Source organism: Callionymus lyra, chromosome 6, assembly GCF_982586985.1.
Source record: "Callionymus lyra chromosome 6, fCalLyr1.hap1.1, whole genome shotgun sequence".
In the NCBI taxonomy this organism is placed as follows: Eukaryota; Metazoa; Chordata; class Actinopteri; order Syngnathiformes; family Callionymidae; genus Callionymus; species Callionymus lyra.
The window spans coordinates 12,225,801-12,252,523 of record NC_141823.1 but is presented as its reverse complement, the minus strand read 5'-3'; the positions used below and the strand labels follow the sequence as shown (position 1 = coordinate 12,252,523).

At 42.8% G+C, this 26,723-nt stretch overlaps 3 protein-coding genes across 3 annotated transcripts; 1 reads left to right on the top strand and 2 right to left on the bottom strand.

Annotated features, from left to right (window-relative positions):
• Positions 1 to 11,742: 11,742 nt before the first annotated feature.
• rhoua (ras homolog family member Ua) lies at positions 11,743 to 17,705 on the bottom strand. The gene is made up of 4 exons (XM_087793651.1): positions 17,262 to 17,705; positions 17,140 to 17,198; positions 14,715 to 14,903; positions 11,743 to 13,890 (listed from the first exon to the last, which is right to left on the bottom strand). The coding sequence occupies exons 1-4, from the start codon at positions 17,533 to 17,535 to the stop codon at positions 13,609 to 13,611; spliced, it is 804 nt and encodes a 267-aa protein (XP_087649777.1). The 5' UTR covers positions 17,536 to 17,705; the 3' UTR covers positions 11,743 to 13,608.
• A 1,326-nt stretch (positions 17,706 to 19,031) lies between these two features.
• pdcd2 (programmed cell death 2) lies at positions 19,032 to 22,152 on the top strand. Its single transcript, XM_087793648.1, has 8 exons — positions 19,032 to 19,275; positions 19,451 to 19,562; positions 19,879 to 19,935; positions 20,121 to 20,309; positions 20,493 to 20,627; positions 20,692 to 20,792; positions 21,720 to 21,833; positions 21,963 to 22,152. The coding sequence occupies exons 1-8, from the start codon at positions 19,102 to 19,104 to the stop codon at positions 22,140 to 22,142; spliced, it is 1,062 nt and encodes a 353-aa protein (XP_087649774.1). The 5' UTR covers positions 19,032 to 19,101; the 3' UTR covers positions 22,143 to 22,152.
• Positions 22,153 to 22,877: 725 nt separating this feature from the next.
• LOC148076399 (uncharacterized) lies at positions 22,878 to 26,615 on the bottom strand. The gene is made up of 8 exons (XM_087793650.1): positions 26,469 to 26,615; positions 25,781 to 25,922; positions 25,536 to 25,698; positions 25,386 to 25,473; positions 24,625 to 24,716; positions 24,391 to 24,558; positions 23,506 to 23,600; positions 22,878 to 22,973 (listed from the first exon to the last, which is right to left on the bottom strand). Exons 1-8 carry the CDS (start codon positions 26,511 to 26,513, stop codon positions 22,894 to 22,896), a joined length of 873 nt encoding a protein of 290 aa, XP_087649776.1. The 5' UTR covers positions 26,514 to 26,615; the 3' UTR covers positions 22,878 to 22,893.
• Positions 26,616 to 26,723: the final 108 nt, after the last annotated feature.

The window sequence follows — 26,723 nt, the reverse complement described above, 5'->3', positions numbered from 1 at the left end:
CCAGTCAGGTCGTGGGCCGACTACGATGAGGAGGACGACCGGCGGTGTTATGAGGCGGATCCGAGCACCCTGTTCGGTTCCGAGCCGGGGGACGTCGAAGCGGTCGGGGGAACCGGGCCGGTTCCTCGCTACCCGCTTGACGCCCTGCCGCGCATATTCACCGCCGCGGCGAACCGCATGGAGGTCGAGCTCCCCCCCCGCACCTCCACTCGCGCCACCACCGTTTACATGCGGAGTGAAGGTCGGGCGGAACGAAGCGCGCAGGCCTACGGTTCCGGGGGTTGTCTGTCCTAAACTGGACGAGATCTGGGGCTACGCGCGGCGAGGGTCTGCCTCTCCCATGGCTTCAGGGCCTCCCGTAGGATCCTACGGACCCTATTGCCGTGTGGACGGGGTGGACTGCCGGCGCGGTGTCCCGGAGCCCTCGGATACGGTATGTGCCGCCCTCGACCCGGGAGCTCGACTTTGGCCAGGCCGCCCTGTAGCTCTGCCTAGAGCTAAAGACAGGCTGACGGCGATGTTGTTTAACAGATCCTATACGGGGGGGACGCAGGTGGTCTCCCTCGCAAACAACATGGCTCTCCTGTGCGGTGCGCTCGACAGGCTCACCGTGGACCGAGACGACCTTGGACCTTCGGAGTTGGAGGAAGTCAAGGACTCGGTGGCTGCGCTCCTCTGGATGTCACAGGCGTACGCGATCCTGGGAGGGGGACTACGCGACGCTGGACAGCTGGGCCACCGGCACCTGTGGCTAGACCTGGCCACAGCGCTGCCGGAGAGGGACCGGAGGCTCCTCCTGGACGGACCCATAACGGAGGACTCTCTGTTTGGTCCGGAGCTCCGGAACGTCGTGGCTCGGCAGGAGGCAGCGCAGCAGGAGTCAGCGCAGCTCCGCCATCACCTGCATGGACGTGAGGACGAGGCGCGACGGGGGTCCGGCGCTCGGAGACGGAGAGCCCGTTCGTCGGCCCCATCATCTGGTGCGGGGGGAAAGCGTCACCAGAGCCAGCCACCCCAGCAGCACCAGCAGCAACGGCAACAGCCGCGGCGGGCGACGAGCGAGCGTCGCCGGGATTCTCAGCAGGAGCCGGGGAGCCAGCAGCCGTAGCGGAGCCAGCAAAGACCGAGGGACCCGCGGCGGCGAGGACGCAGAGGCGGCGAGGCTTCTTCTCGGGGGAGCCCTCCTCCCCCCTACTCTTTCAAAGGGCTTTATGTAAATAAATCTAAGAAAACGTATGACGTTTATGTGGTTCGTTCTGAGAGAGATGTTGGTAGCGTGCATGTGTTTCCGCCTGTGAGTGTGACGTATTCACAGGCGTCATTAGAGACTTTTTCGCCGCTAATGCTAAGCTAACATGCTCCGCTGTTCATAGACGGCGTGAATTTCCTCTCAGAACACAGTTCGAAGGAGGGTTTAAACCCCTTCGCCCGGGTCATGCCGAGACTGTAATAACGGAGTCTGTCCACACGAATGAGGGGCAGACTCCAACCACATGTGTTTTGTTTACAGACGAGCAGAGGTCCGCCAGACCGGCTGAGTCAGCTGTGTTTACTTCCGCGTCGACCAGCGCTCGTGCCCGACAGAGCGTGACAGCTGATGAGGTGAGTGGAACTAGTCCGGACATGTCTATGTTGACCGGAGGTTGTTCCTTCCCCCACAGCGCTGTCTACAAGCACTGGCACCGTGGAGGACGTCACGTTTGGCGGCGGAGAAACGCCATGGAACTGACGCAACCTGGTGTTTTTACGCGCAAGTTTTCTCGCAGTCCTGAGACCAGGCGAGGGCGAGGAACTTCCGTCCCGTCTGGTCGACCAACTGGAGAGGTGCGTGGCGGTCGGATCTCACGAGTGACGAGCAGGTCTGGACCGCCAGCGGGGCTTGAGAATGTACGGGACCTGGTGAGTGATGCGGTGCCGACGCGCGGGCGACCTAACTCACTTAAGCTCCGGTTTAATTCTCCAGCACATTCCTCCACATCGCGGGTTTTGTCAGCTCCGGTGACACTAAGAAGTGCTCAGGGAGTTGGGAAGACTTCCGGGGGGGGGAAGGGAACACGCACGACGCGCATCTGAGGTGTCTCACGCGCACTTGCGCGCTTCTCCCACAGAGCCGGATTTTATGTATGAGAGTGGGGGTTCTAGTGAATCCAACTCGAGTACATGCTCTGTGGATTCAAGAGATAGAGACGCGGCTTGTGTGATGCCCTTTCGTCTACGGCCCGCCCCTTGGGGGCCCTTGGGCCCTACCCAAGGTTCGCCAGGGCTGCGGTTCTGACAGAACATTATTCGGCTTGGAGTCGCCTGGTTTTACTTCTGGGACCCACTTGGCTGGGGGGAGTAATCAGGCGGGGCTATGCGCTACAATTTGCCCGTCAACCCCCGCGTTTTTCAGGGATTCTCTGGACGCGTATGGCGGAGCAGGAGAAATTATCCTGTTTGAGAAACGAGGTGTCTACTCTGCTGCAGAAGGAGGTCGTAGAACTGGTCCCTGCAGCCGAGATGATGACAGGGTTTTACTCCCGGTACTTCCTCGTGGCGAAGAAGACTGGGGGTTGGAGGCCCATTCTGGACCTCAGCTATTTGAACAAGTTCATAGCTACCCGCCCGTTTCGCATGTTGACGGTCAAGAAACTGCTTTCAGGTGTAAGTCCAGGAGATTGGATGACATCTATTGACCTGACCGACGCGTACTTTCACATTCCGATAGTCAAGAGACATCGAAAGTACTTGCGTTTCGCCCTCGAGGGTCGGGTGTTTCAATACACTCGACTCCTGTTCGGCTACTCTCTGGCACCCAGGACCTTCACCAAGTGTGTGGAAGCGGCAGTGGAGCCATTGAGAGTGAGTGGGGTAAGGATCTTGACCTATCTGGACGACTGGTTGATCTTTGCCAGGTCAGAGGCAGAAAGTTACGCTCACACACAGAAGGTGTTGAGCCATATTGCCACCCTGGGGTTCACAGTGAACCTCAGCAAGAGCGCTCTGACTCCAGTTCAACAGTTAGTTTACCTGGGGGTAATGTTGAACTCGGAGGAGGGATACGCGCGCCTCCCGGACGTGCGTATCCAGCCCATTCTCCGACTGACAACACAGTTGCTGGAAGCTCGGTGTCACGTGACAACAGCAGGCACTGTTATGTCCCTCCTGGGGCTCATGGCAGCAGCCCACACGGTAGTTCGGCTGGGCTTGCTGCACATGAGGGAGCTTCAGAGATGGTTTGGTCGTCTCAAGCTAGACCTCAAGCGGGAAAGAGGTCGGGAAGTGCGCCTTCGGGTTTTGCAGGACATCCAGTTTTGGAACTCTCTAGCCAACCTCAGGCGGAGAGTTCCATTGGGTTGCGTCCTTCGTTACACTCAAGTGTTTACAGACGCTTCTCTGACAGGTTGGGGAGGCACCTCGGGTCAGGCCTATGCCAGTGGGGTCTGGAGCAGTCCGGTGCTCAGACACATAAACTGGCTAGAGCTGAAGGCGATTCACAATGTCCTGCTTCACCTCTCTCCCCAACTGTCACGGTCCAACGTCCTAGTACTATCCGACAGCTCCACCGCCGTGGCGTACGTAAACCGCCAAGGTGGAGTCAGATCCCCAGCCCTTCTGAGTGTGGCAAAGAAGATTTGGCTGTGGGCAGACTGTCACCTGCTTTCGCTCAGAGCTCAGCACGTACCGGGCGAGCTGAATGCAGTAGCGGACAGACTGTCGAGGGGGGCCGTCCAGGACGAATGGGGTCTGTCCGAGGCAGTGGCGAGCGAGATCTGGTCTCGATTCGGTCAACCGGTTGCAGACCTCTTCGCCAGCAAGGAGAACTTCAAATGCCCTCTTTGGTTCTCCCTCAGGGCTTCGGATTGCCCCCCACTAGGCGTGGACGCTTTAGCCCATTCGAGGTGGCCGGTCGGTCTACTGTTCGCCTTCCCTCCTCCGCGGCTCCTTCTCCCCTTGATTCGGAGGGCGAGGCGGGGGGGCTGAGGTTAATACTCACCAGACTCCCCGGGGGCGCTCTGGTTCCCAGAGCTGGTGCGCATGGCGGTCGGGGCCCCGTGGGCCATCCCTTGGGGCCCCGCTGCCCTGTGTCAGGCAGTGACAGCGCCCCCGGTGCTGGGCCGGCCTCTCAAGGTGTGGCTCCTGCACGGGACGAGCTGATCGGGACTTTGGACCCGGACGTTCTCCACACGCTGGAGAACGCCCGGGCCCCGTCAACACGCAAGCTTTATGCCTCAAAGTGGGGGGTTTTCTCCCGCTGGTGTTCAGACAGGTCCTTGGACCCCAGCTCTTGTTTGGTCTCCGCTATCCTGTCTTTCCTGCAACATTTGCTGGATAACGGGCGGACTGTGGCGACACTGAGAGTGTTCGCATCAGCCATAGCGACGAGGCATGTCGGTTTTGAGGGTGCTTCAGTTCGTGCCGACACCTTGGTGGCACGTTTCCTGCGGGGTGCCTGCAGGCTTCGACCTCCTGCAAGGCCTTCCAGCCCTCAGTGGGATCTCAAGTTGGTACTGGACTCTCTCACAGGCCCGACCTTCGAGCCTCTTGACCAAGTCCCACTGGATATCTTGTCTTTCAAGGTATCGCTCCTTCTGGCACTAACAACCACGAAGAGAGCAAGTGAGCGTTGTGCCCTCTCCATTAGCCCTGAGTGTCTTTCCTTTGGCGTCGAGGAGTCTTCGGTGTCTTTGCGTCCTAACCCAGCGTTCCGCCCAAAGATTCTGAGTTCCTTGTTCCGGGCGACGACCTTCACGCTGCGGGCCTTTCACCCGCCGCCCCACTCGGACCCGGGTCAGGAACGTCTCCACCTGTTGTGTCCAGTGAGGGCGTTGGCCTGTTACTTGCGGCGGGTGGCCGTGTTTAGGCGCTCTGATGCCCTCTTTGTCTGCCACGGTAGATGCCGGCGGGGAGAGGCGGTCTCCTCCCAGAGGTTCTCTCATTGGGTGAGATCGGCCATTATCCGGGCCTACCGAGCAGCGGGTGGATCCGCTCCTAGCGGTCTGAGGGCCCATTCCACCCGTGGCGTGGCAGCCTCAGTGGCTCTTTTGCGGGGTGAGGCAGCAGAGGATATCTGCTCAGCTGCCTCTTGGCTCATACGGTTTTGAGCGCTGCTGTGCCCCCCTCAGGGCCCACGGCTCCAGTGGATTTGGATCCTGGGCCGGCGGGCCCTAGCGATGGTGCTCGAGGAGCGGCGTCCAGCTGGGGGTACATTTATCCCGTCAGGCTTCGCCTTTGGGTTAAACCAATAGCGAAGCCGTTAGAGGGCGGAGCACCAATGACGTAGAACCCCTGAGTTATCTATCATAACCTTAGGTTCTACGAGTTGGTGCGAAGCCCTCTAACCTCGTCGACCAGCGGCCGCCCTTCTCGCTGAGTTTCAGTTGGAGAAAGTGCGGCGGGTGCTTCCCGCCTTTATAGGAAGTGGACTGCCCCCTGCTGGGTGGCGAGTTCATTAAGCTTTCTCAAAGACGAGGCGGTGCCTCGGGGTAAACCAATAGCGAAGCCGTTAGAGGGCTTCGCACCAACTCGTAGAACCTGAGGTTATGATAGATAACTCAGGGGTTTCTATATGTGTGGTTTGTGTGTGTGTGTGTTTCTCATGTTTTTGTCTGTTTTTCTGTCTGTGTGTGTGAGTGAGTCTATGTTATTTCTGTGTCTGTGTTTTTGTGTAAGTGTGTTTTTGTGTCTGAATGTGTGTTTGTGTCTGTGTTTGTGTGTTTGTGTGTCTGTGTGTTTGTTTCTCGTGTTTTTTTCCAACTGTCTGTGCGTGTGTCTGTGTTCTGTGTCTACGTGTGTTTGTGTCCACATGTGTGTTGTTCTTTGTGTGTTTCTCTTTGTGTGTATGTGTGCATGTGTCTGTCTCTCTCACTCCGTATGTGTCTGTGTGTTTGTGCGTCTGTGCTTGTGAGGGTAAATGCGTGTCACTCTTCACACTATTGAAGATGAAGTCAAACGTTTATTAATTTACGATTGCCTGATAAAATAATGGTTTCCTGTGTGAACACTTGCACAAGCTTCAACTGAGCTCAGAGACTCAAAGACTGATAGAAAAAAAAGAGCTAGAAGGAGGAAGTGTGCTGCTGACATCCCTCCAGTATAAGAACAGCTGACTGTGACATCAATTTGTGTGTGTTAGTGGACATGTAACATGTGTGTGTGTGTGGTGTGTGTGTGTGTGTGTGTGTGTGTGTGTGTGTGGAGGTGAACACTGTGGAAAAACAGGAAAACTCATCTCCCCCCTTTTCCTCTTGTCCTCTGTCTTCGGTCCGTTTGTCTTTCCTGTCCCATTTCCTTTCATCTTTCCTCTGGTAAATCACACCATCTCCTCAGTACTGACAGTACCTCGACTGCTACTGACACTACTTGCTTTTTTACTGCATCACTAGCTCAACAACAACTATCACTGTCAATGATACTAGTTACAAATACTGCATGTAAACTATTGTTTATGTCCACAAATTGGTTCTGATGCTAGTGACTACTGATGCCTCTGGTACTTCGATTAGTAGTACAAGTACTACTGTAAGCACTACAACTGTTACAACTACATAGATGACTCAGACAGTTTTTATACATTAAATCTTCCAGTTAATGTGAAAACTCACAGAGGGATTTTCTTCATGTCATACAAGGACGTGAGTGACTATTTAATATACTGTATATGTTTTGAAAAAATGAAATAAAATGATCCACGACTGTCCCACAATGAAACATAACTTATTATAAAAACAATGCTTCTTAAAGTGACATCACAGCTTAGCTTAGCTTAGCTTAGCTTAGCTTAGCTTAGTTTAGCTTAGCTTAGCTGCAGTAATTTAGGGATAAGATTTCCCTCCATGTAACAGTTGTGTATATATTTGAAAATCAAAGTATATTCTCTTAATATTCCGGTTAAAATACAAACTTGTACTTCAATTCGAGGGCAGGAAAACATTATAGTTGCATCATGTGGAAAGTTTCTTCTCGTCTCTTGGGTGGTAAAGATTTTTATTATCTTCAGTATGAAAGATTGTGTCAAAATAAAAGTGATATTAATGGAGTGTTTTTTTTCTTCACTTTTTTAAATGCAAACACATAAAAACCAACGAAAGTGTATCAGAGGAAAGCTCAACACGTGGCACCTCCCTGAAGAAAGTAAACAGTAACATTGAGTTTGACATTTTTCATGAAGATAAAAAAACTTTATTGATACAAGTCCAGTCAATATTTAGATTGTAGCAGCTTCTGCAGAACATTCAGTTCCAGCAACCAAGAATTAGAAAAATCTGTTCATTATTTAATGTATTAGAATCACTTTGAAAAGATTCTCTTGCATATATTTTACTCATTCTTTCATCATAAAAGTGTAGAACAGACGCTGATATGGAAGTTTAACAGTGCCATCAGAATAATGACAATTAAATATAACAATTTAACAGTTTTATATTCGGTTTCCAATAATAAAAAATGTAATTTGGCCGATGTGCTTGATGTTATGCATCTAATTTTCATTGTCTTGTGATCGTTTGCAAATAACAATATTGGCGGAAAGTTTAATCAAGTAGCTCGGTACTATTTTAGTATTGACAATATAAAACCAACATTTTTATATTGAATTAAAAGGTTACAAATATGGAATTTTTCACACTAATTATTAACATTCATTATTCAATAAAACATAATCAGCTCATTCAAGGATTATTGAATTCAATTCTTTAAAAAAAATAAACGTAATGCTTAAAAAGACAAGAATTCAGTAAAGAAATGTATAGTTTCAACATTTCAAACATTATTTCAACCCTTTAATATTAGGATGAACCTGATATACTTCTATACTTCATCATTGGGTGGGAGGTGGGGGACATCCTGGAAAGGAAGCCAGTCAAGAGCACTCTCTCTCTCTCACACATTGCAGCATCTTTTGTCGTTTGTGTCGTTATCTGCTGTGAAGCGCTGATGTAAACATGTGCGTCAGCTGCTGTTTGCAGTCCAGATGTATGCTGGGGGGCAGAGAGGGGAACCAGGGGGGTTTCCACTGGATGTGTCACACTCTTGCGCAACTGTGCAAATGGTACACGACCCACCGAGTGAACTTTGAACACACACACAAACAAGTGCGGTATCATATCAACACAGTGTCGATGAAGTCGTTACAATGTACAAAGTACTGCATGTTGATGGAAACTACATAGTATGTGTAGCAGTATCACAACTTCAGGGTGTAGCAACTTTATCAGCTGTGTGTCTTCTTCGATGTCCGTGGGAATATTTGACCAGGACTGAGTTTCCCATCTGCTGCTAACTGTGCTCTCACACACACACACACTCACACACACACACCCACACACACACACACACACACACACACACACACACACACACACACACACACACACACACACACACACACACACACACACACACACACACACACACACACACACACACACACAGAGCAGCTGTTACTCACACTGATTGGCTCAATAGGCTGTTGAGATTGTGTTACAGCTCCGGATGATTAAGAGACAGCACTTGATGTCACCCTCCATGTTATGTAACACAAATACACACACACACACACACACACTCAAGCCAGAGCTCTAAGACTTTGCCAGCGCCACTCCATTCATTTTACGCAGAAACCTCAACGACCCAGTGAAGAGTCGACACTTCTAGCTTGAACTCCACAGACTTGTTGTCACGATGTTCTTCAGCGGGTTCAAGGAAACACCAGAGACGGAACACAGCGTCAGATCTGAGACACAAGGACGTTTTATCATGCTCAATTGAAAACATGTGATCGTAAGAATCTGAATCATTAAACACATGATCGCCCGAGATGATGTCATGATGCCTTCAAGTACCATCGAACCTCCCTACAGTATAGCTTTGAATGAAGGGATGAAACGGTTAGATATAAGTAGAGAAACCATGTGACTGCTTCTCCACAGAGGAAGAAAACACAATTAAAAAGCAAATATCGGCGGCGTTTGTGTTGCAATTAACCGGCCACTAGATGACAGAAGTCATTAGCTATACAGCTAAAGCATTAATGAAATCCCACGAGATCCCAGGGGATGACTGGGGACCAGAGGATACGGTCAACACCAGCAGCTTTTAAAGCTGATGTTGAGACATATTTTGGTTTCAAAACAAATGAAAGCAGTTACGACTTAGTCAAGAGTCATGTGGCCGGAATATCTGCAACACCAGAGTCAAGTACTTGACAATACTACAAATATATCCTTGCTCCTGCAGTATTGCAAAATATCTCTATCTTCCTCTCTCTTTGGAGACTACTGACTCCTTCAAGAAACATCTTAAGACATTTTTATTTGTTCAGGCTTTTCCTTGATTTTCTGGAACTCCTGTGTTGTTCTTTATCTTGACCTTTAAAGTATATATTTTATTGAGTATTCTTTTGATTGTTTAAGCGCTTTGTGACCCTGGTTTGGAATAGCGCTATACAAATAAAAATTACTTACTTACTATATATCGTATTGTTGCTTCTGTATCGGGATACGTAATACTATGTTCTGATTCTTGCCAATACATACCTGTGTATATAGTACATTCAGAGTAATACATCGATGTGGGACACTGTTTTGTTAGTACCCTTATAAGTAACAGATACTTTGAAAAATGCTAAATTACTGTATTTCCTTCGTTTGTTTTTCTTAAAAAAAATGTATATGTAATGTGTTACTTGCACAAACTGCTCTATCTCGACAACTTTAACGTAACGTGATGGAATACTCCGTGAAAGCTTGACATTTTTTTCATTTATTTTAAAATCAGATGTAACAGTAATTTCAGATTTAAATACTAAATAACGAGATGTTTTGAAAAGCACTGACCACTGCAGGTCCTACCACAGCAGAGCATCCGTGTCTGTCGGGACGAGGACTCGACTCTTCAAGATCTGAATGTTCGACCAGAAAGTTCTGCCACTTTACAGTCCTTTCATAAACATTCCTTTGTTTTCTTCTTGTGGGTTTAGCAAGTATTTATTGTTGTTTTGTTCACATTTGTACCGGTTTTGCCGGCCCCGGGTCTGGAGAGTGTGATTGGTTGATCTTTCCGTCTCCTCTGGTGCGACGAGGTTCATTTCCAGTCAACCCAATGAGAACAATTTATTTAATGCATTGGTTTTCTCCTAAACTCTTTTAGTCTCACGATAAAAAAAAAAAACGCCTTGACAAAAACCGTTACACATTTGAACACTATTCTAGTAAAAAGTGCTGTGGTAGTTTAACAAAGTTTAAATTATTGTATAATATGGTCAAATTAAGAAAAAGAAAGTAGCAAATGACGTAAAATATTAAACCAAAGGTAATACTTAGTGATATATTTACACGGAAATCCATCATATATTATTAATAAGCAATATTCTGGCTGCTGCGTTCAGAGAAAACACACACGGATCATTTATCGCAGGCTGAATCAGGAAGTATTTCATGGGCCTGACACAGTTCATTTGTTGTGCGTCCCAGAACAGACACAAGCCTCTAACCAGGTGTCACATGCTGGATTTCAAAATAACGCTGTTGCGTAACAGCCGAGCCTGGAAGCGCCGAGTGGGTCACAATGATCTGGTCTGAAGTCAGACATCTTGGAGTGTGTTTCCCTCTCTCTCCTGGAGTGAGTCAGCTGATCACAACAAGAGTTCCTAAGTCTGTGGTGGCTTCAGATCAGCATCTTTAATGAATTACAGAAAAACACTGGAGTTGAGTTGATGTTAACAAACATATTCCAGTCAGTGAATCCGTCAGTGAAGTTTTATTATCACAACCATTAGCTTAAAGCTACAATAGCAGGCATGAATGAATGAAACTGTCTCTGGATCATGACTGACAGGTACTAAAGATCAAGACATTCAAAGAGAATTGGTTGATTGAGTGACTTAAATTAAAGTACTGTACTTGAAGTCTACTTCTGACATCTCTTAGCAAGAAATAAGTATATTCAAGTGTACTATGAGTTAGTTATTTTATGCTAAATTTAAAGTACTGTACTTGAAGTTTATTTTTGACATATCTCAGCAAAAAATAAGTATATTCAAGTGTACAATGATAAGACTTATTTTATGCTTAAGTTAGAGTACTGTACTTGAAGTTTACTTTTGACATCTCTTAGCAAAAAATAAGTATATTCAAGTATACTATGAGTTGGTTATATTATGCTAAATTGAAAGTACTGTACTTGAAGTTTATTTTTGACATATCTCAGCAAAAAAAAAGTATATTCAAGTGTACTAATTATTTTATGATAAATTAAAAGTTGTGTACTTGAAGTCGTGTACTTGAAGTCTTCTTTTTACTTACTTAACTTCAAAATACTACACTGAGGGATACTTATACTGAAGTATACTTTATGAAATGTACTACAAGTACAGTGTACTACTACTTTTTGGTTGGGCAACTGTATTATAGAAGTAAACTGTAAAGGATCATGGGAAGTGGTGATGGGTGGCAGAAAGTGTATGCCTGGGGAACTTAAGGTTGTTGGTTTGTTTCCCGCGCTATTCTATTAGATGTAGTGCGTTTTACCAAAATACGCACTAGAAGAATATACCTACTACATAGATAGTTAAGAGAATATAGTATACTGTAAGTATACTTTTGTAAACTAAACTATATATTTGGACTGTATACCTAGTACAATGCAATGTAGAGATGAGTAAACTTGAAAATGTTCCAATTTAAGAAGTATGAAATGAGTTCACTTTTAGTACACTACAAGTACATATACCTTTTGTTGGTCAAGAAAGAGCAGGTATGGCTTCAAATATGATTTATTTCTCAGGGTATAAAACTTCTACACAAACATTTCTATTTGGTTGTTCTGTCGCTGCTGGAACTGTTGCCATATCACTTGACACCAGCTGCACGGACCAGAATCTGCAGTTCCCAAAGCAACGTTCCCAGCTGGTGTCCCATGTGAGGGAAGTCAGGTGAGCTCCGGGGGGGTGTGGGGTCATAATAACCTTAATAAAAACAATTGAAAATGTCTCGTTCAGTCTATTCTCCCACAGGAGGGATCAGATGCTACGATCAACAGCTCAGACTGTGTAAGAGCGACCAAAACAAAAGAAGCTCGAACATAAACTAAACTCTTGAATAGACTTCAGAGGGTAAAAAAAACATTGACAAAATCTTTTTGTACATGTTTCAGAACAAATTGAAACGTCTTATTTTATTAGTTTTTTTAACTTCTTGTCCAGTTAAATGAACCACAACATTTAAATCTGAATAAACAGTAGTTTCTAGTGAACACCTTTAACCAGGACACCCACACAAAATTTAAGTCTAAACCAGGAAACCCCTGAAATTAATCTTTTGTTTCATTTCACGGACCTGGACATAGTTTCGACGTATTTAAAGAGATCTAATAACATCATAGGCCATTAACTAGAGCTGGAGATAGTCATGATACTTTGGTAAATTCCATGTCTATCACTGATTCCTTTAGAAGGGTCATGGGGGGGTGAATAAGGAGTTCTAAGTCAACCTCAGTATGTTCTGGACTGTGAGAGGAAACCGGAGTACCCCGGGTAAATCCACGGAAACTTGGTGAAAACATACCAACTCTGAGAAATAGGGTGTTTTCATTCTCGCTTGTCGGGCTTACCATTACCTCCAGGTTACCCTTAGAAAGATGCTGGACTGTATGTTTAGTGGTAAATATTGGTTCATAAACTCCTAATCTTTGGAATCTTCCATAGAGATCATATATAATGAGCAACATTAAGATGGTTTGGAACACATTAGCTGGTCTAGCGGTCTTTCAGACATGGAGAGAATATACTGTACTATCCCTCATTTACAAACAAAAGGTTTGATTTCTTTGCCAACTTTTGTAATCACCAGCAACTGTTAACACAAGTTTCGTATATTTACATTTTGTGGTTCATTGTCGATCTGCAACATTCACTTTGAAAACCAGTCATAAGAAATGTAACTCACTTATTAAGTGGAAATAAAGTCACACGCCGAGGAAAGTCCCGACGGTAAGACAATCCTCAAATATAATATTCCATGAGAGCACGTTTCAGATAACAATCAGCAATAATGATTGACGTACTTGTGACAGCTCTGACACTTCAACACTCTCCTCTTTTGTCATCCTGTCGTCTTCCTCTCCTCATCCAACATGTACTTACTTGTTTCCTTCCTCTTTATCTCAGCTGTCATGCTCATGAAAACTGACTCACCTTCCAAATCATTTCCATGAGGAGGCTCAGCACTTTCTTATCGGCTGAAAAAACAATCATGACGTGATTCACAAATCTCCTGAAAGTTTTTCCATCAGGAGGTCAAAAGTTCCTGTTTCCAAGTCTGTTGGACGAGATGAACGTGTTTCTTATCTCCAGACCCAAAAAATCTGTTCCTGCCAACTGCTCGTTGAACAGTTCTGGGTGACACACTTGGACCTCCTGCGGTGTCAGAACCAGATGTGGTGTAATCAGTGGTACGGCAGCTGGGCCACGTCGGACCTGCTGATAAACAAATCTCAGAGATGATAACAACATTCTTTCCTTCGCAAAAATGAACTTGAACTAGTTTTCCAGTTTTTCTTTGGTTCGCTCAGACGTCGGGCTTCGTCGGCACACCGAGGCATTAAGATCCAGATCCACATGAGTCCACCGCCCTAGGCCACGCAGCAGTATCGTCTCCACCAGGACTTTGAGAGACTCATCTTGTCTGGCGCTTGTCTCGGCTTCTTCCTTCGCCTCTGTTTGCCTCGCGGACGCTTCTGGACGCCGCCGCTCTGCAGGCTGGTCAGGATGGCCGTGTCAAACACTTCCTTCAGATTCTTTTGGGTTAAAGAGGAACATTCCATGTACGCCACTGCTCCGATCTCACTGGCACAGTCTCCGGCCTCCGCTGGATCCACGGGCCGTTCCCGGAACCGAGCCAGATCGATGAGAACCTGAAGGCATCACAGAAGCTGTTAAAGTCTACAACATACTCTTTTATAACCTATAATGTTGTTTTGATGATCAAATAAATACATTTTAAATCTTCTTTTAATCCACCCCTGGAAATATTTGGAAGTATATAATGAGTACCATTATAATATTATATACACGTAACTATATAACTAATATAACTTTCATTGATTTGATTCAAGCAAAAAATTGTGTTTTTTATTTTTAATTTACTTGAATTCAATAATTTTTCCATTAAAAGGTGGAGGGACTCATTTTAAAAAAATAATATTTTCTAAATGAATGTATTTTTTTAATAGAACTTTGATATTCTAATTCCAATCATTAAAATTTCTAAATTAAATATTTTTTAACGTGTAGCCTTTTAAATTCAATATAATAATGTTATGGTATAATAGGGAGAACAGACCGTATTGAATTTAAAAGGCAAAAATTTCCAACTTCATTAGAAAATGAAATTCAAATTTTGTAAAAAATAAATAAAATAAAACTAATTTAAAATTTCTATATACAAATGACTGAATTTGGTTATTCAATAATAAAAAATAGTTTTGTTTAATGCTTGAAAAAAAATTAAATTAAGAGAAATCTTTAGTTTCTACAGTTGAAATGTTAAATTAAATAATTCAATATTCTTATGTCACATACATACTTCCATATTTGAACCTTCATTTCTAGTGTATTTGGTCATGTGACGATGTTACTCCTCCCGCCTGAACTGTTTAATCGATGTGTCGTGGCTCAAACATTCAAAAGCTAGTCTTCCTGAGACTAAACGCTACCACTCCTCGTGTCCTGACCTCACCTTGACATCTTCTCGAAGGTCACACTGCGTCCCCACCAGGAGGATGGGAGCCATGGGGGCGTGTCTCCGGATCTCCGGCACCCATTTCTCTGGAATATTCTGGAAGGACACCGGGCTGACGACACTGAAGCACAGCAGGAACACGTCGGCGCTGGTGTAGCACAGCGGGCGCAGCTTGTCAAACTCATCCTGGAAGGTGAAAAGGTTGAAGATTTATCAATAAACTGAGATTTTGATGAGCCAACAGCTTGTAATGTGTGATCAGAAATGTAGTATCTATATACAAAAAGTGTGTCAGTTTTCGTGTGTATGTTTTGAGACTAGTCTGTACTGTAGACAACAGTGAAGGTTTTAGGGAGAAGCACATCTCCATGGGTCAAGGTAAAGGGGTTCAGGCAATAAAGAAGACCACCATGAAAATTTAAAACATGTCCAGTTTTGATTAAATTAACCTGCATATTTAACTCTGTAATTATAGTTTCTGACCCATATGACCCATAATCCATCTGAGTTTACTCTCCTCTTTCCTCCCTCTTCACAATTTTCTGGATTATTGGTTTTTAAATGTAGTTTTATAAACCGTACAATGCCGGGTATTTCAGCCAATATATTGTGTTAGTAGCTTAAGAATGTTGTGCACGTTTTCATCTTCTTCTTCCTCTCTCTTTGCGCTTGATGGATCTACTGACTCCTTTAAGAAACATCTTAAGACGTTTCTATTTGTTCAGGCTTTTCCTTGATTTTCTGAAACTCCTGTGTTGTTCTCAGTATTATCTTGATCTTTAAAGTATATACTTTTTTGAGTATTGTTTTGATTGTTTAAGCGCTTTGTGACCCTGGTCTAGAAAAGCGCTATATAAATAAATATTACTTACTTACTTACTTACTTACTTGTAATGATCTTACATCATTTCCTGTGTACAAGTAATATATCCTGAAAACAACGTCCCTACACATTCCTGTAGCTCTCAGGAAATGTACCCGACATACAGGATATAAGAGAAACACTCAACCTCACCAAATAACAAAACATTTGATGACCTTCACTAACACAACTTTCCACACACGTCGATGTGTCAGAACCTCGAGACCCTCAAACGCCGCGTCGACCGCGGCGCTTCCGAGGTGTTTCTGTCCTGAGATGAAAATAGTTTCCTAAGTGAGATGATAGATGGTCGTCTTCCTCTCTCTGCCAGAGTCATTGTCCCTGAAATAAAAACTACTACAACAGGAAATGCTGCCGTTCCTCCCTGTTTTGTGTGTGCGTGCATCTCGTCTCCCTTCAGACACACACGAGTCAAGCTGTCTCTTAATAAAGGTTTGAATAATTCAAAATTTAAAGAAAGTTTTGTCGGACTAACATGGTGGTTAACAGAGAGACAAAAAAATCTCCAATTTTACAAATGTCAGATTTGAAGGAAGGAGTGGAATTCCATATATGGTCATTTCCTGTCTATTGGTCAAATAAAAGTTTGCAACAGGAAGACCCGAGATTTAATATTCAAAAGATAGATTTCTGTCTTCTTTGAATGAATCTTCTGTTGTTTTCAGATAGAACAGCCAAACATCCAACTAAGACAGACTCACAAGAGTGAGAGCAAGAAGTAAATAATTGCTTCCTATTGTCAATAAAGTTAAGGAATTTGTTCAATGAATAAGTCAATTTTATGAGGCGATATTTTCTGTGACCTTTCAAAAGAAAGAGTAAACAAACTCCTTCAATGAAGCTTAAAGACAAGCTGAATATTAAAGTTCCATCTAAACTGATGTTATTCCATAAAGAGATTTGAAAGACTCTCAAAGGCGTGAAACTTGTGGAAACTTAACCCAAGTGAACCAACATCAATGACTTTGTTGTGTCTATCTTGTGTAATACTCTGGTAATAGTGAGCAATACAGATACAAGTGTGCGTTGCTAAGATACACATTGACTCCTTTAAGAAACATCTTTAGACGTTTTTATTTGTTCAGGCTTTTCCTTGATTTTCTGGAACTCCTGTTGTGTTATCAGTTTTATCTTGATCTTTAAAGTATATACTTTATTGAATATTGTTTTGATTGTTTAAGCGCTTTGTGACCCTGGTCTGGAAAAGCGCTATACAAATAAAAATTACTTACTTACATTTCTAAAGTGTAGTTCTCAATTTTCATTTGTTTTTTTTTTAGTCTAGAATTATTTTAACATGAAATATAATCTATAATTTCAGATATTAGTTTTTTGTTTTTGTTTTTAGTGTTATTATTGTTTATTACTTATAAAGAAAGTTCATGAGAAATAAGCAAGTGTGACAATACATGTCATTTATTGGTTCTAGTTAAGATGTTAAGATGTATTTGAAATGAGATTATAATGTTAAATGAACTTGTGTAACCTTCTGTTCCACTGAAGAAGTGTTGAGGTGTGTGTGTGTGTGCGTGCACGTACCTGTCCAGCAGTGTCACAGAGCTGTAACTGGACCGGCTGTCCGTCCACAGAGACCACCGCTGCAAACACACACGTCCATTTAAAAAAACCTCCAGAACTCCTTCAAGTCCCTGGACTCGTACCTGAGAAGTTGTCGAAGGCTGTGGGCACATACTCTGTGGGGTACCCGTTGGTGGTGTAGCTGACCACCAGGCTGGTCTTGCCAACGGCTCCGTCCCCCACAAGGACGCACTTCACCCGCCTGTCTGCTGCGGCTCCGGCTCCGGACCTTCTGGTCCTGCTGGATCCCTTCTCCCGGGTCCTGGGCTTCCTCGGCGGGACGGGCGGAGCTGGAGACGCCGGCTTGAACCCCCCGTCCCCCCGCGGAGTCGTCAGGGACGGAGACGAGGGCGACATGGAGGAGTCCGGGGCTGTCAGCGGGTCGTCACCGTGTGACCTCTGACCCTCGGGGTCGTCATGGTCCAGCAGACGCTCGTCCTGCGACGTCCATTCTTGGGTCTCCTGGAACTTTTTTTTTTCAAATATTTATCCGTCGGTTTACATTGAAGAAAGGATCCAGAAGTTGTGAGTCCAGAGCCTCAGTGACTGACTGACCCTTCCCAACTTCATCCGCGTGGTCACGTGTCTGGGCTTGTTTTTGCTCGGATTCATTTTTATTTATCCCCCGAATGTTTGTCAACACTTTTAGTTCTTAAGTCACTATATGTTTGTTAAGAACAAGATTTTTTATTAAAAAGGACTAAAAAGTAAATTTTATTGTGTGATTATCACATGGTTTATCTGCGCTTGAGAGGAAGAGGGACATCTAGTGGCATCAGTGGAAAACTACACTTTGCGTCTTCAGCTGACAATTTATTCTGTTTTTACTAAGGTGTAACAAAATATCGATAGATATTTAACATAAATGTTTTTCACTTATCAGTTTTATCTTGATCTTTAAAATATTATACTTTTTTGAATATTTTTTTGATTGTTCAAGCGCTTTGTGACCCTGGTCTGGAAAAGCGCTATATAAATAAAAATTACTTACTTACAACACTGTATCGATTTTTCTTTTTGCTGTAAACAATAATTGATTTATAATTGATTTATAATAACAATAATTGTTCTTTTATGGTTAATAATTCAATCAGGTTTGCGAACAAATAGAATGTTTTTATTCACAATTATTATGCAAAAATTCACTTTTTTTCCCCCAGTGTTGTGTTGCAATTAAACATGTACGCGCTAGATGGAATTATGTCCTCTGCAGCCTAAGGAGCAATACAAATCTGCGGGATTCTGGCGAATACTGAGGACGAGAGGATACAGTCGACTCCAGCAGCCTTTAAAGCGGATCTTTTTGGTATCAAAACAAATGAAAGCGGTTAGGACTTCATCGGCAGTCATGTGGTCTGTAAATTCTTCAACAGGACAGTGAAGTACTCAACAATACTACAAATATGTCCTTGTTACTAAAGATACACAATATATCTCAATATATTGTATCGTGGTACATATTGTATCCTGTGTTTTTCTCAGTCTTCTCAACCTTTTAAAGTGTTTATTTTATTGAGTATTTTTTTTTATTGTTTAAGCACTTTGTGACCCTGGTCTAGAAAAGTGCTATATAAATACAAATTACTTACTTACATATCATATGGCCAGATTCTTTCCAATACACACCCCTGTTTTTTAAAACAATTATATAATATTATAATATAAAATGATCACCCGAAGAAACCGGGAGAGGTTCATATTTGTGTAAATACTAAAGATTGACAGCATCGGTATACATAAACCAAATAACCGTACACAACATTTCTGGGTTTTTATTTTAAGACGCGGAACCAATACGCCAATTGTCTGTTTCCCACCCGGACACATATACAATTGCACCCGCACATGTTTTTTTTCCGATCCAAACAAGCTGACAGTAGCTTCTAAAATAGATTTAAGTCAAATCTAAACACGAAAAAAACGATGTCATCTGTTGACCTGGGTTTCTTGGAAGAAGCGGAGCCATGGCGGCTTCGCTCTCCACAGTTCCCCAGTAAAGTGGGAGGTAAACCGGCGTGGCTGAGCCAGACTGGCCTGCCGTCGGTGTCCGAGCTGGAGTGTGAGGAGTGTCGCCTGCCTTTGTCGTTTCTGCTGCAGGTATGATACACACCTGCAAATACTTTTGATCGACCTCAAGCAACTGTAACCTCATTGAAACAATTGAACTTTCGCCATGTTTTATTTCATTTCAGCAGTTCAGGATGAGGCGTCTCAAAACGTTCTTCTGCCAGAGTGGTTGCAGATAAAATGACGTTAATTCTTTCTGCCTCAGGTTTATGCCCCGATATCTGGTCAGGACAGAAGTTTCCACAGGACACTGTTTTTATTCTGCTGCAAAACTCCAGAGTGTTACAACTGCAGAGGTGACAGTCGCTGTTTGAAAGGTACATTTAATAAATACCGTTTACTTTAACAAGTTACATTGTTGAATCCTGATTCTTGTAAGATATTTATTTTGATATGAGTGGTTATGAAGAAGCTGTTTACGTTGTCAATAATTATACTTATTTATAGAAAAAATACTGTTTCAACCTTTTAACTTTTTCTTTTGTCTCATATTGTTTGAGCGGTATTAGTAAACTAGATATTTTAGGTATCAATATCAACATATTTCTTGATATTGCATATGTAAGAAAGATGCATTGAATAGTTTTGTCACAGTTTTTTGAACATGCTTTTACTAATAGAGTTTTTCCTCAGTGTTCAGGAGTCAACTCCCGAAAAGAAACGACTTCTACTCGTCCGACCCTCCACCAGGTCTGCTGTGGTTAACTTGTTTCAGTTTCAAGTACATGTACAAGTAATTGCATGTATTAAGGCAAGATATGGTAGATAAAGCAGCTCTGTATATTTTAAAGTACTTCTAAACATAGATTTGGTGACAAAAATTATTTTTTTTGCAATGACATTTTTGTTAACGGTTGAATTGGTAATTTCTTCAGAGGATGAACCCCCGAGTAATGACGATCCAGACCAGAGTGCCCTCCCTTCCTCTGGGGTGAAACTATGTCGGGTGTGCGGTTGCCCCGGAAACAAAGCCTGCTCCCGCTGTCATGCAGTGACTTACTGTGGGAAACACCATCAGACACTTGACTGGAAAAACCTCCACAAGAAAGAGTGCGGCAGTCAAGGTGCGAGTCGACATTAGAATTAGAATTTGGGATAAGCAAAGTTTCTTGTGTGTAACGAATAATACAGTGAGTTGAAGATCACATAATAATAATAAAGTAGATATTATTATGCTCATATGTTTACTCTAACATTCGTTTCTATGTCCATCCATGTGAAGTTAAATTGTCTTTTCTCTCCAAAAGAAACGTCAGTTGCTGCAGTTTCACCTTTTCTCTTCCCCGAGTCGGAGCTGGTGACGGAGCCAGAGGAGGAGGCTGAAAGCGAGGAGGAGGTTCAGGAAGCGCAGACGAGTGAAGACGGTCCATCTTTGGCAGAAGGTGAGTCTAAATTCACTCTTCGGGATTTCCACCATTTACTATTGTGCTACTTGTGCTGCTTCAGGCCTGGTGGAGTCGGAGCTGGAGGAGATGGCTCAACACGAGACGGAAGAAAACGAAGTGTTTCAACGATTCAAGAGGAGAATCTCAGCAGAGCCTCACCAGGTAAACATCCAGTTATTGCCTCACTCACGACAGAGGGGCAGTTATGGAATATATATGGTGATATATTGGGATTCGATTTTGTAGTATTGTCAAGTACTTGACTCTGGTGTTGCAGAATTTACAGACCACAAGACTTTTGACAAAGTCATAACTTATTTAATTTGTTTTGAAATCAAAATTAGTTAAAACATCAGCTTTAAAAGCTGCAGGAGTCGACTGTATCCTCTCGTCCTCAGTCATCGCCAGGATCTCACAGGATTCTATTGCTTCTTTAGCTGCAGAGGATGTAATCATTTCTTCCATCTACCAGCTAATTTAAATGCAACACAAGAATTAACAAACGCAGTGAATATTTGCATGTTAATTGCTAATAAAATGAAAAACAATAATTTATTTTACATTTTATTTTATTCACCTAAAGCATAAAATAACTTTGATAATGATAAAGAAATGAATAGAAAATAAAATCGATACAGTGCTGTTGAATATCGATAAAGTATTCTGAAAAAAAACATTTAAGTGTAATTGTACTTTATAACACCTCTTGGTACTATATATTTGTGGTATGAATTTTCTGGCCAACAAACAAAAGGTTTATACATATTTGACACTTGAGCAGTAATTGTAAAGTCTAAATCTGAACTCTATCTATCTATCTATCTATCTATCTGGCTCACTGGCTTATAATAGCCAATCTCTGTCAAAGAACATCAGAACATTTCACGTTTAGTGAGAGCGCCACCTCCAGGTTACACCTGGTATCTCACTGAGCAGTTGGAGTTTACAGTCAAAAGTAGAATTCAGCTGTAACTTTGCTGACTCTACTGGTTTCCCCGGCTGATGGGATCATTTTATTGGCTCCTGCTGTGTGTCCATGAGACGTGCCTGAGATAAAGGTGGTCGATGATCGTTTGTGTTCATCTGCAGGTGTTGCGTTACGGTCGTGGAGGTTCTCCTTTGTGGGTCTCATCCCAGAACATTCCCTCGGAGCAGGACGTCCCACCATGCACCTGCGGGGCCAAGAGGACCTTCGAGTTTCAGGTGAGTCTTCATGCCGCCATATTGAAGAGACTCGCAGACGCCATTTCTGCTGATGCAACAACCCTGCCATTACATTATGACCGCCTGCCTAATGTTGTGTTCCCACTGTGTCCTTGTGTGTTTGTGCAGGTGATGCCACAGTTGTTAAACAGCCTGAGTGTGGACTCTACTGGTGCCAGTGTGGACTGGGGGACTCTGGCGGTCTTCACCTGCTCTGATAGCTGTAACCATGACGACCAGTACTGCTCAGAGTTCATCTGGAAACAGGACTTCAGCTCCGATCAGCACACGCAGGATAACAATTTGTGATTCCATTTTGTGAGGGCAGAAATCAAAAGATGGATCACTTGAGATTATGAACACCTCTTTGGCAGATCTACAAGTAACGCGTCACAACAGGACTTATATGGACTTGTGTTTAATGGCTCATACGTCTGTATGTCTGGATCATGCATTTTAACGTGAACCGTATGATCTGATGTAATATTTTATTGTCAAAGATGCAGGAGGAAACCAGAGATCCTAGATAACGGACAACATCATTTCCTATCATGACATAAAAAAAACAACTATTATTTATTAGGTAGATTTTGCGTATCAATTATGTTGAATTCTTAACAAAACTCTACTTGAATTGTTGTATTAAAACCTGAGAAAAGATTAATTTATATAGCAACGTTCAAAACTCATTTTAAAATGGGGAAAAAAGTTTGCTGGCACAATCTGTGCTTTTAACATTAGCAAACCCAAAGATTTATAAACTCACATTATGTGCAAGAGAAACATGTTGGTCAGAACTTCAGCAACCTTCCTTTCAGGTAAAGTTATTCACTTATTCATCATTTATCCAAAAGACCTTCTTTAAATCATCCGTTAGCATCACGGACCTGGTCCAAGGGTCTACCGTGGTCCCTCTAAATGGGATCAAACCTTACAACTTTCTACTCCATGCTTATTGTTCCTGCTCAACTGTGGAATATATCCTCTCAGTGTAAGTCTCCTTAAACCCACAGTTGTCCAAATATAAATGTCGCATGAATACAATGTTGCGTTAAAAAGGTTAGACTGTCTTGCGGAAGCCTTTCAAGATCGGGTAGATGTTGTCGAAGGCTTTGTAGATTTCTCCTCGCAGCTTGGCCCCTGAAATAAAAACAGGTAAAAGTGGTGGTTTCTGGACACACTGTAGGCCAGAAGTCTACAGGCATTCTTCCTGTGTGAGCTTCGTGATGGGAGGATAAAGCTTCATGAATCGTTGTCCTAATGAGCCACTAGGAGGCGCTCTGTGCTGAATAAAGGCTTTGAGCAACTATCTTAATAAAGTCTCCATCATGTTTTACATCAGCATCACTTCACACTGTGTGACTGTCTGTCAGCTGCCTTTGACCAAATCTAATGACTTTCATAGTAAAGAAAACTAGTTAAAACATTAAGTTCCAGGTGTATGTATGTTGCAGGTTGTTACACCACAACAGAAACAACACCTACACATATTAAACGTTACATTTTCAATCCTGTTAATTATGTTAATGCTTAAAATGAAGAAACATTCCTGGTCTTCTGGCTCTTCACCAGGTGAAAAATCATATGTGGGCCACATCTGGACCTCGGTGTAATCCCATGACGTTTATTTACCACTACTGTGTGTGATCATGTGTGTGTGTGTGAGACACACCTGTGAGTACAACCTTCCCTGAGACGAAGATCAGCAGGACAATTTTGGGTTTGAGCATCTTGTAGATGAGTCCAGGAAACAGCTCTGGCTCGTAACTGAAACACACACTTTATATTTCTTGATGGAGAAGATCAATGCGTACGGAAGTAGATCAGTGCAAAAACCTATATATTTTATGTATTTAAATGATGTTTTGTAGTTTTCAATATATATATTAAATAATTTATTGTTTATTGAAAGGTTGAATTGAATTAAATGTTTTGTTTAACAATTGAGGTGAATCTTTGGTTGATTTTAGTCATTTCAAAAAAATGTACTTTTTCATGCATTCTATTCATACGCTATTCTAGTTCCAATAATTCCAAAATATATTTTTATATTATAAATATATTATATATATATTTTTAAATATGTATCCTTTTTATATCAATATAAAAATATTGACATTTTATATGACTAATCCAATCGATCCCTGAACCACTCGCTCAAACTTTTAAATTCAGACCAAACTGTAAAACTACAAAGAGAAATAAATATTAAATTTAGAATTGTTGGAGGGAATTACAATATCAAACTGTATGTGTATTAAAAAAATGTTGGTAAAAATCAATTTTTTATTCATTTATTCCGAAAAAATATTTAATTCTTGGAAGAAAAAACTAAATATGAACAATTCAACTTTCTAATGGCACTCATAGGCTTCCATACATGTGTCTACGGCAGACGGAGAAGTGACAATGAAGGAGAAGTTCACTAAAAAATAGTTAACAGTCTAATGGACAAGGCAGGAAAAGAGGAGAGTGCAGAAAGGGTGGAACAGGACAAGAAGAGAATAGGTGTAAAGGATGAGGTCCGACTTGAAAACCCCAGGTGTGCGACTCATACCTGCAGAACTGGTGATGAGAGAGCACCAGACCCTCCAGGCGGATGGGGAACCTCACGTCACAGCTGCCCACCATGTTCTGGATCTTGAAGTCCATAAACTTGGCGGGAAATCCGAGCTTTTGTATGATACGAGCGTACTTTCTGGCCGCCAACCTCGACTGATCCTCACTGCGATCCAACAAGCTCGATTATTTCATATTTAATTTCAACAGCAAACGCATTTAAAAAACGGACCTCTTGGCTCCGGTGCAGACCATCTTCCCTGAGCTGAAGATCAGAGCTGTGGTTCTGGGTTCTCGGATTCGCATGATCACGGCAGCGAAACGCTACAAAACAGAAGACAAATTCTGAAAAATGGAACTGATACAAGTTCTTCAATGCTAATCCAACATGCGAGTAATCAGCTGACAGACAACATGCTAACACTGCCATTTAGGGCTGTAAGAAAATATCGACAATTTTTTTTTGGCTTTCAGATTATATTTATTTTTTTATCATAGTTATTTTATGGTTTATACTTCAATTAAGTGTGTATGAAACAATCTTTTTTTAAATACAACTAACATGGAAATATGCACAGCGTTTTTTCATTTTTGTGTTGCATTTAATCGTCTGGCCACTAGATGGCAGCAGTCGTTATGCCCACTTTAGTTGAAGGAACAATGAAATCCCACAAGAACCTGGTGATGACTGAGGATGAGAGGATACAGTCGATTCCAGCAGCTTTTATAGCTGATGTTTGGACATATTCTAGTTTTAAAACAAATGAAAGCAGTTACGACTTCATCAAGAGTTATGTGGTCTGAAAATTCTGCACTCGATTCAAGTATTCAAGTACTCGAGAATACTACAAATATATGCTTGTTCCAAGAGTATTTCTAAATATCTTATCGTTGCTCATGTATTGTGATTCATATCAAATCGCCAGATTCTTGCCAACACAATAACTCAAGATATTATGTATACATTGAGAATTGCTCGGTTTAGATTTTCACCTTTGGATTGTACTCGCAGTTCCTGGCTCTGAGCGCGATGGTCTTCAGGTCCAGTTTGCAGCCCACGTTGACCGTCGACACGATGTTTCTGACGGAAGACAACGGTCGTGTCATGACTTTCTCTTCATCTGCTCTCAACAAACAACCTACTGCAGTTGAGGAATGATGTCACAGTTCTTCGAGGCCGTGTTGCTCAGCTGGATGTGGGTCATAGGGGTCATTTGCTCGGTCTTGTAGAGCTGTGGTAGAACCGTGTCCGGTGGATTCGATACATTTTGGGGATGAAAGATTGGAGGACCGTGGAGGGGAGTCGCTGAAATGATGAAGGATTAGAAGGTTTTCTTAAGAGAATGTATCATGTGAAAGGACAGGAAGAGATGATCCACTAAGAGTACCTGTGTTTGCCTGTTGGTGTTGCTTCTTTTTCTTCTCTAACGCCGACAGACTGTTGCTGCACTGGGCCTGTTGTGGGGTCGGGCTTGAGTTGAACGACATCATTGGACGGTACAGACGCAGGCCTGGGGTCATGACCCCCTGCTGGGAATTTTTTTTAAATTGTAGTAAAACTGAAGTGACTCTACTCTTAGTACCTTGAAAATGATCAGAACATATTTATAAACGAATTAATTTTAATGTTAATATTTTCTTTAACATCTTAATAATTAATTGTTTCTTTAGCACCTGTAATGCTTTTATTATTTAATTTTTTTTACACACATGCATCAGATTTTTTTCTCGAGGTTCATGAGATTTTTATATACTTTTAAATAGGTTATATTTATTCATTATAATTTTCTTCCACATAGTAATGCCAACATGTTTATCTTTATTTGAAAATCCCATAAAAATGTAGTTATGAAACATTTAGATGTTCACAATATTTAAGAATGAATAAATGTAAACTATATAAGAAAAGGCCTCAACATAGGTTCGGATGTACTTAAAAGTTTATCTACTTGAGTTGTAACTGAAACTTAAAATTATATCCAACAATGAATGTATTAACGTCACATAAGACGACAGTCCTTTCATGGCATCGCCGCTAGGGGTCGTGCTGACCGCGGAACCGAATAAAGAAGTCACCTGCTGGGGAGCCTGGAGGGCCCCGATGCAGTTGTTCTGATTCATCTTCTCAGACCTTCATATTCTCGGCTGTCACTTGGGACTTGTCTGGATTAAAACATTTCACAGTAGTTCTGGAAGGTATCGATGGTTCTGTTGTTCGTTCACTCTGCGGTGGTTTACATTCTGTACCTGAACGTCTCACCGGTGTGTCGCTGCCCACTGCTCGACGGTGTTTAAATGGGTTCAGTGACGATAATAGATCCTTATTGCATC

Coding starts and splice junctions, on each gene's coding strand:
- rhoua (XM_087793651.1), bottom strand. CDS start 17,535: ATGTCGCCCTCGTCTCCGTCCCTGACGACTCCGCGGGGGGACGGGGGG. Junction 17,199..17,261: donor AGCCTTCGACAACTTCTCAG/GTACGAGTCCAG, acceptor GTGTGTTTGCAG/CGGTGGTCTCTGTGGACGGA. Junction 14,904..17,139: donor TCTGTGACACTGCTGGACAG/GTACGTGCACGC, acceptor TTCACCTTCCAG/GATGAGTTTGACAAGCTGCG.
- pdcd2 (XM_087793648.1), top strand. CDS start 19,102: ATGTCATCTGTTGACCTGGGTTTCTTGGAAGAAGCGGAGCCATGGCGG. Junction 19,276..19,450: donor CTTTGTCGTTTCTGCTGCAG/GTATGATACACA, acceptor TTTCTGCCTCAG/GTTTATGCCCCGATATCTGG. Junction 19,936..20,120: donor CTCGTCCGACCCTCCACCAG/GTCTGCTGTGGT, acceptor TAATTTCTTCAG/AGGATGAACCCCCGAGTAAT.
- LOC148076399 (XM_087793650.1), bottom strand. CDS start 26,513: ATGAATCAGAACAACTGCATCGGGGCCCTCCAGGCTCCCCAGCAG. Junction 25,699..25,780: donor ACACCAACAGGCAAACACAG/GTACTCTTAGTG, acceptor TCATCATTTCAG/CGACTCCCCTCCACGGTCCT. Junction 24,717..25,385: donor ACTGCGAGTACAATCCAAAG/GTGAAAATCTAA, acceptor TCTGTTTTGTAG/CGTTTCGCTGCCGTGATCAT.